The sequence below is a fragment of the Caloenas nicobarica genome, chromosome 2, assembly GCF_036013445.1.
Source record: "Caloenas nicobarica isolate bCalNic1 chromosome 2, bCalNic1.hap1, whole genome shotgun sequence".
In the NCBI taxonomy this organism is placed as follows: domain Eukaryota; kingdom Metazoa; phylum Chordata; class Aves; order Columbiformes; family Columbidae; genus Caloenas; species Caloenas nicobarica.
The window spans coordinates 97,527,056-97,538,789 of NC_088246.1; the positions used below are offsets into that span (position 1 = coordinate 97,527,056).

At 40.8% G+C, this 11,734-nt stretch overlaps 1 protein-coding gene across 1 annotated transcript; it reads right to left on the reverse strand.

Moving 5' to 3' along the window:
- Positions 1 to 86: 86 nt before the first annotated feature.
- CHMP5 (charged multivesicular body protein 5) lies at positions 87 to 11,633 on the reverse strand. The gene is made up of 8 exons (XM_065629123.1): positions 11,476 to 11,633; positions 5,445 to 5,549; positions 4,655 to 4,701; positions 2,994 to 3,087; positions 2,842 to 2,913; positions 1,570 to 1,678; positions 1,073 to 1,185; positions 87 to 586 (listed from the first exon to the last, which is right to left on the reverse strand). Exons 1-8 carry the CDS (start codon positions 11,542 to 11,544, stop codon positions 536 to 538), a joined length of 660 nt encoding a protein of 219 aa, XP_065485195.1. The 5' UTR covers positions 11,545 to 11,633; the 3' UTR covers positions 87 to 535.
- Between the last annotated feature and the right edge of the window lie 101 nt (positions 11,634 to 11,734).

Below are 11,734 nucleotides of genomic sequence, written 5' to 3' on the forward strand. Positions count from 1 at the left end.
AGAATACATAAAGTCAACAATAACCCTATTGTTACAGCTGCCAAGACGGTTACAAGTGCGATGGCATAAAAGTCTCAAGACGGCAGTAGTTTAAAAATCGCTTTCAATTCTTTTATCAAATAAGCATAGTCATAAGGGAGCTATTTTACAGAGAGCAAGCAGCAACACACAGTCTTAGTTTCGAGAAAGAGAAACATAATAACAAAGTCGAAATAAACCTCAGCTATCCACAGCCACCACTACTCTTCAGCGATCACTTTGTCCGTAAGACACGGAAATGAAAACCCATTAGACGGACTGCTTCCACTGAAGGGAATTGTGCCGAATTTCCCATTAATAGAAAGGTCAGTAGCAGAACAACTTTCTTCAAAGAAAGAACACCGCCGTTCATATTGCATTCTAGTATGTAGTGATATTAATGTTACACTGGAAGGATGAGTTCTCCAGGATTAAAAAAAAAAAAAAAAAGAAAAAAATCAATCTTAATTTGATTTGTAAAGTGTAGTTCAATATATCCATTGTGCTTTTGAAACATTTATGTTGCGGGGATCTTTGGCAATCCAAATTCATCCACCAATACACCATCCTGTAAGAAAAAGAAGCAATGGGTTAACAACTCTCCACCAACCAGAACATTTCACGTAAGTTTCCTGACAATTTCTATAGTGATATATCTGTAATTGTCACCATGTGACAGCTGGCATCAAAATAAGAGCATTAGTGTTCTTCCTCATTCTGAAGCTCTATTAAAGCCCCAAAAGCAAACATATAGAAGACTTTCTTACATTTTTAAGAATAACTATACTAGGAGCTGTAATGGTACATTTAAATTCTACTCGCAGTCTGACGATGTTGGACAGGAGTTACAAAATGCCATTTTAGCTCTTTGTTATAAAGAGCATTAAGTACATTGTATTCTCTCATATATAGCATCCAAAATACATAAAACGTTAAGCACAATTTTTTTGTTTAAAATATTAAGGATTCCAAATATCAATCATCATAAATGTGATTAACCCAAAACAAAAAAATACTCTCTATATATTTTCCCCTCAAAGAGGAAAGGACTCACTTTGTTTTTCGTGTCAGTAGGAGTGACCTCTGGGATTGCTGGAGCAGATGCAGCCTCATCTAAGTAGGAATTGTCTTCATCAGCTAAAAGCTCATCACCCAGCGCATCCAGTTCTGAAATTGAGTTATGTTGGTTGAAAAATTATGCAAGGAACTCCTTTTGCAAAAGAAAAGTTGCTCTGACAGAGAAACAGGAAAACAGAAGAAAACAGAGAAAGAGGAAACACTGAGAGCTTACATACTCATTTAGCATTACTTGTTCATCAGTCAGTAATATGGACACAAAACACAGAGCAACTTCTTTCCTTCATTGTAGCGTTTCATTAGTGTATCTCTCATGTTTGTCTCATACTCTTGTTACTGCAGCTTTTATGTTTAAAAAAGTGATTAGAACCTTTTTTTTTTCCCCAAATAAAGTATTTGACTAATGAAATTAAAAATCACTGTATGATGATTTTTACATCCAGTAATGCAAAAATCACCCTCCACCTTCCTAACCTGCTTCCAAGTCATCTTCATCAATCTCTGGTGTTCCGTAGCTACGACTCAGTGCTTCCTGGACTTCATTGGCTTCTTCCATCATATCCTCTAACTGATCTTGTATGTCCTAGAGCAAGAAACAATTTCAACTGGTCTATATGTAATAGTTTTAGTTAAATTTATCAGAGCTTAATTGAATTCAGTTTAATAATATCAACATACAAGGCACTTAAATTTTTTAATGCATAAATCATTTTTGAAGCAGTATTAATACAAGTCAAGACACATGCAATCAGTACTATAATGTGGCCTTAACTACTATTAGAATGATAATAAGTGTATACGGTAGAGAGGAACCTGAAACAACATCTCTGCAGAACTCTTGGTTTTTTGTTTTAACTATTCTTCAGGGCAAATTGAAAGCCTCTAATGAATTACCCACAGTTCGGCATTATATCGATAAAGCAGAAGAGTATGAAATCTAGAGAAATTAAACCTACTATCTGGAGAATTAGCACTGGGCTGAGTTGTGCCACAGCAAAATTTAGAAGATACTTCAGCAACCCCATTGCCACTGTACTTGGGTACAAGTAAGGAGACAATACTTGCCTAAAGGTTTACAATGCAGGCCATATATAAAAACAGCATAGGAAAGAGAACTTACAGGAATCCAGCACTGGCATTTGATAGGAGTTTAAGTGCAGCATACTTCAAATTTATATTTTGGTTTGTGTTTTGGTTTTTTGGTTGTTGTTGTTGGGTTTTGCTGTGTCTTTTTCACACCCCCCCACGCATTTTCTGAACACAAGGCCAGGCCTTGCAGACCTCTTGAAATTAATTTGTTTGGGGGATTTTTTTTTTTTGGGGGGGGGTGGGGTTGTAGTTTTGGTTTAGTTGAGTTTTTTGTTTGTTTTGTTTTAAATCAGGCACTACCTTGAGCTGGGGTAGTACAGGACTAATCTGCATGTTGCTAACGTGGCAGGGGGCAGAAAAAGGAGGACAAAAAAGCCGTAGCAGGAAGTATTCACCAATATTTACGGTGAAGTGCTGAGGAGAGGGAGAGATTAAAGATTAGCCCAGCAAGGAAACAAAAATCAGTGCAAGAAGGCCACCAACTGATTGCGCAGTACCAGAAAAATCAGGAAGGAATTATGATGGTTGTTCTATAAAAAGGGAGGCAAACTCATGTGAACTAAAGCAGTCTGTTTACCTTTAAGTTACATAGTCTACTCGTTACTGTTTCAGTACGTTTATTTCTGTTCTTTAATAACTTAAACTATAGAAGCTTACCTCAATTTGGTCAATTTTGACTTGCTTGTAAGCTTTCTTCATTTCTTTCACCCCCAGTTTCATTGCATCAACCTAGAATAGAGTCAAACAACATGCTTGTATCTGTTGTAGCATACACAAGTTAAACAAATGTGAGATTAATATACTGGTACCGTTGTCTTTGTATCCTTCAGTGCCTGAATAGTGTAATTAGCTTGTTCCATATTAAAAGACTGCTGTGACAGATTATCCCTCTGTTGCTCATACCTGTTAAAAACAACGCAAATAATGGCTTTAAAACACCACACTATTTATTGCCACAGAAATGCTTAATTTTTTTAAAAAAAATCTTAAAATCAGCAGTAGTAGTCTAAATACAGGAACATATTTTTTTTTCTAATGTATTGTAAACAATCACAGCAGAACAAACAGCTTCCTAAAAATGTGGCCACTATGCATTTATGTGTATTTCAAGTTGACAAAGCTATTCCTGAACTAAGCTTCTGTTTTAACTGATGGTGATACCACATTTGTACAGGCTTACACAGTAGGTGAGGATACAGCAAAAGTTCTAATCACTACAAGCTAGAGATGGATGCCATTGCTCACTAATGCTGTAAGCAGAATGGAAGAGATGCAGGTTATCCAAACCACAGTGGCTCTGCACTGTATCTCTGTAGGGCACGGATGAGGGCGATGATAGGGTAGCAAAACGAAACCATTAAGGCTAACCAAAAATAAAAGGGAGAACTTAAAAATCAAGAAATCCTCCTTCCCAAAGCTAAGCTTGTATCCAATCAAGAATGTAAAATACATCAAGTTAAACATAAAAACAAAAGCATAAACACGAACGAGTCCTTCTTCAAACAGGAGGTCTGCAAGACAAGGATGATCCAAATACAAAACAGCTCCCAGACAAGGAATGACTAAATATATTACTGTTCGACAAGATGGAAAAGAGATAACTGAGGGATATGATGGCGGCCTGTTATGAGGAGCCCAGTGACTGTAAATAGGAGAACAACTATCAAGTAAGATTAGCAGGCAGCATAGCCAAAACGAAACAAAACCAAACAAACACAAACCAAACCCAAGCAGCCTTTCTCACAACATCTAACTAAACTACTGCATTCCTTACCATTGGATATTTTGGATGGTAAGAGTACACAAATACTTAACAAGTAATTAAGCAAGTCTGCAGAGGTACGGTTCATCTGAGGGATATGAGCTTTGGCTCAGATAGCACCTAAGAGATTTGCAGTTCAGGGATTATAAAATATTTCAGTGAAGCACCCCTGAACACTTGCCATGTTCTGACATTCTTTCCTTTGTATTTGTTGCAGGACACTTTTCAAGACAGTGTACTAGACTAGACCAGACCAGAGGATCATCTATCCTGTCCATTCTGGTTTTTTTTTTTTTTTTGCATAAACACAGTTACCTGCACTACATGTGGTCAAGTCTGAAAGAGTGTCCACAGAGAACAGGTAAATTTCCAGTAAGCCAGACCAAGGTCACCAAGTACACAATTTATAGTAATCAATTAACAATATAAAATAGGGCACTCTCTCAGAAAATTTAGGAGCCAAGCATAGCTTTAGTAAAGAGCAGATTTAGGTCAGCTTGTCCCAGTCCAAATCTATATAATACTCATATACAAATAACACACAAAGATGCTGATGCAGAATCTGTAACGAGATGCTTCTGAAAGGCCGGCTGGCTTGTTCAGCATTTTTCTTCAAAGAATGCAAGAGTACTGGAAAGAGAAGTATGGCACCCCCCTTAAAGAAAACAGGCTTTCATTAATCCCAAACTGACAAAGGTTTGAACTTACATTCGCTTCTGCTTTAACACTCTCAACGCTTTCTGCTTTACTGCATTCTGAAAGGCACAATATGATTACATTAGGAAAAATATTTTACCCATTATTATACTGTTCAAACATATAAGTTTTCCAAAAGATTCCTCTGTTACTAGTACAAAGACTTTAACAATAGTCACATTCAGCATTTGTCCTGCATTAATGATTAACCAAATAGGCTTGTATGTAAAGCTTCCAATAGAAAATACTTTCAAAATTTCTGGCTTTTGGTATTTTTTTAACAAGACGACTAGAAAGACAAACTTAATCCATCAGAAACATCTTTCACCAACACATTTTAGTGGTCAGCATCAAATAATACTGCAGAAGGTACTTTAACAATAGTGTTTATACAAGTTATGGTTTTTATTAGATACATTTTATATTAGATGTTCATCCCCTGTCAAAAATGGGTTTTCCTACTCAATTTCTGCATAGTGCAGACCTTTTTATTTTGGCTGATGTACAAAACAGCCTTTCTAGAAGAATTAATTCAGGTAACAGAAAGAAGAAGGGAAGCAAGTTACTTCTGACTGAGGAACTATATTACACTTTGGATTAAATAAAAACCAATTAAACCACTGTTCAAATATAAACATCTAAGAGATGCTTCAGAATGAAAATAATCCTCCAGGATCTTATATCCCATCAGTAGGGTAAGATGCAATTCTAAGAACCCGATGAACTGGCTGAATGACCTCACTACATCACAAGAAGCATGAGTCACATCCTCTCATGCTTAAATCCCACAGAAGATTCTTACCTTTGCAGGCCCCTCTCTCATCTTCTTCATTTGATCCTTATACTTCACTAGTTCTGCATCGAGCCTGGCAATTTTCTTGTCAATCGACTCAGCTCTGCTATCCACCTTTAACACATGATGGGAAAAACAAACAGAAAAACATTAATTAAGGTTTTATTCAGGTACTGGACAATAAAAAGAACAGTCTGAGTTTTATGACGCTTCTAACTGTTTCTTCACTCAGCAGTTTTATAAATAGCTTAAAGTTTGCAGAGAATCCAAAAACAGAATCAAATGAAACACCTTCTACAAGGAGCACAAGAAACATGCTGAGGTTGCAGGAAGCTCTGCCACAGTAATATTTTCTCATCAATTTGAGATGCTCCCTTGCACCCCGCCTCAAGCCATGGTCTCGGTTCAGGAATTTCTGACAACATACAGTGTCAGGGACTAAACTGGAATTAAAAAAAAAGAAACATAAGTGTATCATGCTGGCAGATAAGGGGGAAGTGAAAAAGGGACAGAGATGTGTTCAGCAAGGATAGAGGTTTATTTTTGGTGGGCAGAGAACATTAATCTTTCAGAATGACCCCTGGATTACTGGTTGCATTTCAGAATCCCAGACAAATATTTTTTCAAAGGTGCCTAACTTCTTTGACAGAGGGACACTTTTCTCATCATTTCCCGTTAAGGGAGACAGGATGCAGCAGTTCCACCTGGCAGCTACTCCAAATTCTTACTGCACTTTTGCTCCAAATCCCAATAGTAGCTGCACAGCTCACTAAAAGACCTCCAGCAATCACCCTAACAGCCCTGGTGTGGAGGGTATTGCAGAGCTGTCATTACAGAAATACTTCAACACTTCTGCTAAAGATGATAATTGCTTAACCAAGCATGAGTATAGATCATTCTAATACCATACACAAATTCATAAATTTTAAAAAAGCCTCCTTAACAGCAGCTGACTATCACAGCGTTTCTCCGGAAACACCAAAATAAAGCTTATTAACTTCTCATTTCAAGGAGCCTCTCTAGGGATTAGAATATAATGACATTCCAATTATAGCATAAGACTGATCAGTGCAAATTTACAATTCTGACTTGCTAACAGTGTGGCTAAACACATGTAATTATGCGGAATTTCATTGTGGTGTGTCAATGATCCTTTTAAATCTCTGCTCTATGACAGCAACATGCATTTGCCAGAGGCATCCTGAGCAGAACATGCAATATGAACACTCCACACAAGACATCAAAGTGCCTGGGCACATCTGGCATTGAAAAAACTGTATTAAGCTTTCTTTTATGACAAATATTTCACTAATAGCAAGAATAAGATATATTTGTGATTTTAAAACTCTTGTAGGTTCAAAGTGTAGTACCTCCTCAGATCTTCATCAGCTAATGGATCTTTGAGGTCAGCCTCCTTCACAGGGAAAACGAGTTATTTGCTTTATTTATAATATATAATTATTCTTTTAGGTAGTACTAGCAGGAAACATAGATCCTCCTACATCGATTAAGTATATAAAAATTTCACAGACACATTACACAGGACCTCAGCTTTTAAAAATGAGAATGGACAGAAGAGGGGAGAACAGATCTAATTTATGGAAAAGAAAATGAGACTGTGTATTAGGACTTCAAGAACTGCTTTCTGTTATTCACAAATAAGGCATGCCAAGATACGTTTCATTCCTACAGAAGGATCCTAATCTAAACAAAAGAAAATTATGGTTGTATCCCAAATCCCTATTAAGCAAAATGGTAGCTTCATTTGATTAAAAAAAAAGAACATCACATATAAGACAATGTTAATAGCCACAACTATCAGCCTTTTGTCCCTATGTTTCCTACTTACTACTCCGAAAAAAACATAGGTCAAGAGAGGTTCTCCACTCTCTCTACTCTGCCTTGGTGAGACCACATCTGGAATATTGTGTCCAGTTCTGGGCCCCCCAGTTCACGAAGGATGGGGAACTGCTGGAGAGAATCCAGTGCAGAGCCACAAAGATGATTAACGGAGTGAAGCATCTGCCTTATGAGGAAAGGCTGAGGGAGCTGGGGCTCTTTAGCTTGGAGGAGACTGAGGGGTGACCTCATTAATGTTTATAAATATGTAAAGGGTGAGTGTCACGAGGATGGAGCCAGGCTCTTCTCGGTGACAACCAATGATAGGACAAGGGGCAATGGGTACAAACTGGAACACAGGAGGTTCCATTTAAATATGAGAAGAAACTTCTTCACAGTGAGGGTGCCAGAGCACTGGAACAGGCTGCCCAGGGGGGTTGTGGAGTCTCCTTCTGTGGAGACATTCAAAACCTGCCTGGACGCCTTCCTGTGTAACCTCATCTAGGTGTTCCTGCTCTGGTGGGGGGATTGGACTAGATGATCTTTTGAGGTCCCTTCCAATCTCTAACATTCTGTGATTCGGTGATAATTTCGGAGTGTTTTTTCCAAAAAGAAAAAGTAAAAACAACACCAATGCCACAGTTCCTGATGCATCCTTCCTCCTACCGGCCTCATGACAGCTCTGAGTCATCTGACTGTGCTCAGCCAGCTAGAATAATAAAAAAAAAATCTGCCACTTAGTGCAATGTCGAGGCAAGCACAGCTACAGCGAGCAGAAACTGCGAGGGAGAGTGGGAACATCCCCGTGGCAGTACATGGGGAGACAGGAGGGCATCGCACAGCCAGCCAGCAAACTCCATAGTAACCAGACATTGAAGAAAACTATAGAGAAGAGTTTCCTGGGCTTCAGCAAACACGTCACATTAGTGATCCCACAGAACCAGCTCCTTAGATGCAAAAATCTTGAATTGTTAAGATATCTTAAGTTGGTGCTTGTTCTCTTACCACAGTGCTAATCTTATCTGGTTCAGTTGTACTACTGTTGCATACACAGGCAAGAACATCCAAAACACAGGCATAATTACTGTCTAAGAGTCGTCTACATTTTTAAGAAATGGTAACTATGAACATTAATCATTGCTTGCCAAATACAATAATTCCTTACTGCCATTTAATGGCTAATTACCAGTGAAGTAACATGGTAAAAGATTTCACAGAGCTATTTCACTCTTTCAAAACATACAACAAAAAGTGCCTAAGATTGAAAACCACACCAAAGTGGTGTTACTTGAGTTTCCAAACTGTTGAATTTAACAAGGTAAAGAACACAACTCTCTTCAGTAATAATTGACATGCAACTTAAGAAAAAAAATTAATTTTATCTCTAGTCCTTTAGCAGGACCTATACTAGAGACTTCACTACTGTGAAAATTAACTGAAAATACAGCAAGTCTTTCCTAAATTGTAGAATTACTTCATGTAAATTGGCATGAAAAGTTAATTCATAAACTTCTAACTTGTCTCCTCATGCTTATTAACAGTATACAGAACTGTCTTTAATTTTAGTTCCATCCGCAGAAACTGAAAAATGTCAAAACAGGGCAAAAGCTAACATAGAGCTCAGTAATGATAACAGCAGTTTATAGACCTTCTCACACCAAAGAGCTGTGCTGGGAGCCAGCCCTTCATCTCTCAACAGCTGACCAACACAAGCTCCAGATTTCATATCTTAAAAACCACCCTATAACTCATCATGGGTTGCGAAAGTCAAAAGTCATCACATATACAAAATAAACCTGAAACTGCTTTTCATTTAACCTGCTGTCTCATATAATCGAATTTTCAGGCAATGTCATTACAAACAACTAGAAGAGGATCAAAACTGCACGTAGCTCCTGGTGGGTGGCATTGATGACCACCTTTTTTGGAAAAAATTCTAAATTCCTGGTGTTGCAAATCAAAGCTGCTGTTTCAATTACCCTTCAATGTACCTCAAAAATACACTGGCTTTAAACAATCTCCTTGTAGAAGACAGCTTGCTGCTGTATCTAAATTTTGGGTTGATTTGTCTCAACATTATAAAACCAACATTAACTTGGAACTGGCAAAATCTACCCAGAAAAATATAAGACTAATACAGAGTTGGCTGTTGTAAGGGAAAGAAAGTTTCCTGGTCTGCAGCTTATATTGCCGAAATAGCAAATTTAAGTATTAATAACAGTATTTCGAATGGATTTTGGAGTTCTAGCCATCCACCACAGCATTTACTGGTAATCATGGGAAAGCTAATCCTAGTTTTTGAGCACATGTTTTATTTACCATTCTAACTAAACATAGTTGGAGCCATGCTTGGGCTTAATACTGCTAAAAAGCAATACAGTTCTTTACCAGTAAAACACCAGACTGGCATATGACCACTTATCTCCCCGTCCCAGCCACTGGCATACACAATAGGCTGATGTGCGTAGGTTTGTGTAGGTAGCACTGACAAGCATTAGGTATTTAACTTAGAGAGTCTCTTCACTGTGTATCAAAATAGATCTTCTGCGAGGAACATAGTGATTCTCCACAGAAACCTTTTGGAGTCAGGTTCTAGTAACAATGCTTAGTTAGCCTTAGTTAACCTCCACTTATACCACAACCATTACTGACATTTCACCTGACTTTGTTGACCACTGAGGCAAAAAAACTAAGACCTCTGTGTTCTTTCTTCACCTTCTAAAATCAGTTTAGTACAGGAGCTGTAAAAACATACCACAGTTTTCTTCACAAACTTAAAAGTCAAAAAAATACTATGAAATGGCAAGATTAACTTTGTTAAAGCTTCTCCTTCACCTTCTTTTCAGGCAAGCCAACCTTACAACAGCTGTAAAGTTTCTATCATGTGGTGGTCTGGCCTTGCTTAACTGCCCATCTGTACACATCTTTGCCATCAACCCCACAGCAAGCTCCTCTGTAGCTGGTGGAACACTATTTATCAGAAGGTGGGATTTGCCTTCTCACCTTCTGTACTGGACAGAGGGAGTGGCTTCCTTGCCCCTGACCCTGCCTTCCCACAGCCTGGCATGGCAGGAGTTATCTAGTGCAATCAAAGCAGCGAAGACAGAAATACTAAAAATACCCATGAGGACGTAAGGAGAGCCAAGCCTTACATGTGTATTGTGTGCATCCATTTATGGGATGTGCTCTGATGCACAGAAAACAAACACAGTCATGGGTGTATATACATACAAATGTAGGTAGCAGTGTACATGTACACTCCTGCACATGTTGGGCTGATGCAAAGGTGCACACTAAAACATGTGTGCATACATATATATCACAGAATCATTTTGGTTGGAAGAGACCCTCAAGATCACTGAATCCAACCATAACCTAACAGTGGTACTAAACCACCGTGTCCCTAAGAGCCTCATCTGTATGTATTTTAGACACCTCCAGGGACGTGACTCCACCGCTTCCCTGGGCAGCCTGTTCCAGTGCCTGACAACCCTTCCTGTGAGGAACTTTTTCCTAATATCCAATCTAAACCTCCCCTGGTGCAACTTGAGGCCCTTTCCTCTTCTCCCATCACTTGCTACTCGGGAGAAGAGACCAACACCCTCCTTGCCACAACCTCCTCTCAGGTAGTTGTAAACAGTGATGAGGTCTCCCCTGAACCTCCTTTTCTCCAGGTTACATACAAACACACTGCACCAGAGCACAGGCAGGTATCGATATACACTCAAGTATATATATGTATATATGTATATATATATACACACACGCACAGAGCCATGTACCCACACCCCGATGAGGCGCAGCCGCACAGCTCTGCACTGCCACACACACACTCACTCGCCGGCGGTACCTCCAAACCAGCGCACGCCCACACGCGCCCCGTGCCTCGGGTGGGCGCGGACGCCGACACTTCCTGGCCGGGGCCGGCGCACGGCCGGGCAGCAGCTCAGCCCGAGCCCGCACCCGTACGAGCGGGGGCACGGCCCGCAGGCCCTCCGGGAGCGCCTCGGGCCCGGGCCACTGGATACGCCGGGGCCGGGTGGCCTCGCCCCACGGCCCGGACTGGCCGGGCCGCCCCCGCGGCCGCCCCGCCGCTCCCCGTCCCCCCCAAGGCGCCGGCCGGGCCGGGCAGCGCACACGCCGGCCTCGGCCCTTCGCGGGGCTCCGGGTGCGAGCCAGGTGGCCCGGGGAGGGTACCCACCGTCCCGATGCAGTCGGTGAGGCTGGGCGGAGGCGCCTTCGGCTTCGCTTTGCCGAAGAAGCGGTTCATGGCGGCGGCGGCGGCGGCGGCGCTCGGTCTCGCTCCCGGTCCCGGTAACAGCGGCGGCGCCGACCCGGAAGCCACCGCCGGCCGCCCCCAAGGGCGGGACACGCAGAGGGACACGCCCCCGCGCTTCCGGCCTCGCCGCTCCCTGAGCGCCCCCTGTGCAGTTACACACACACTGCCGGGCGTGCGCCGC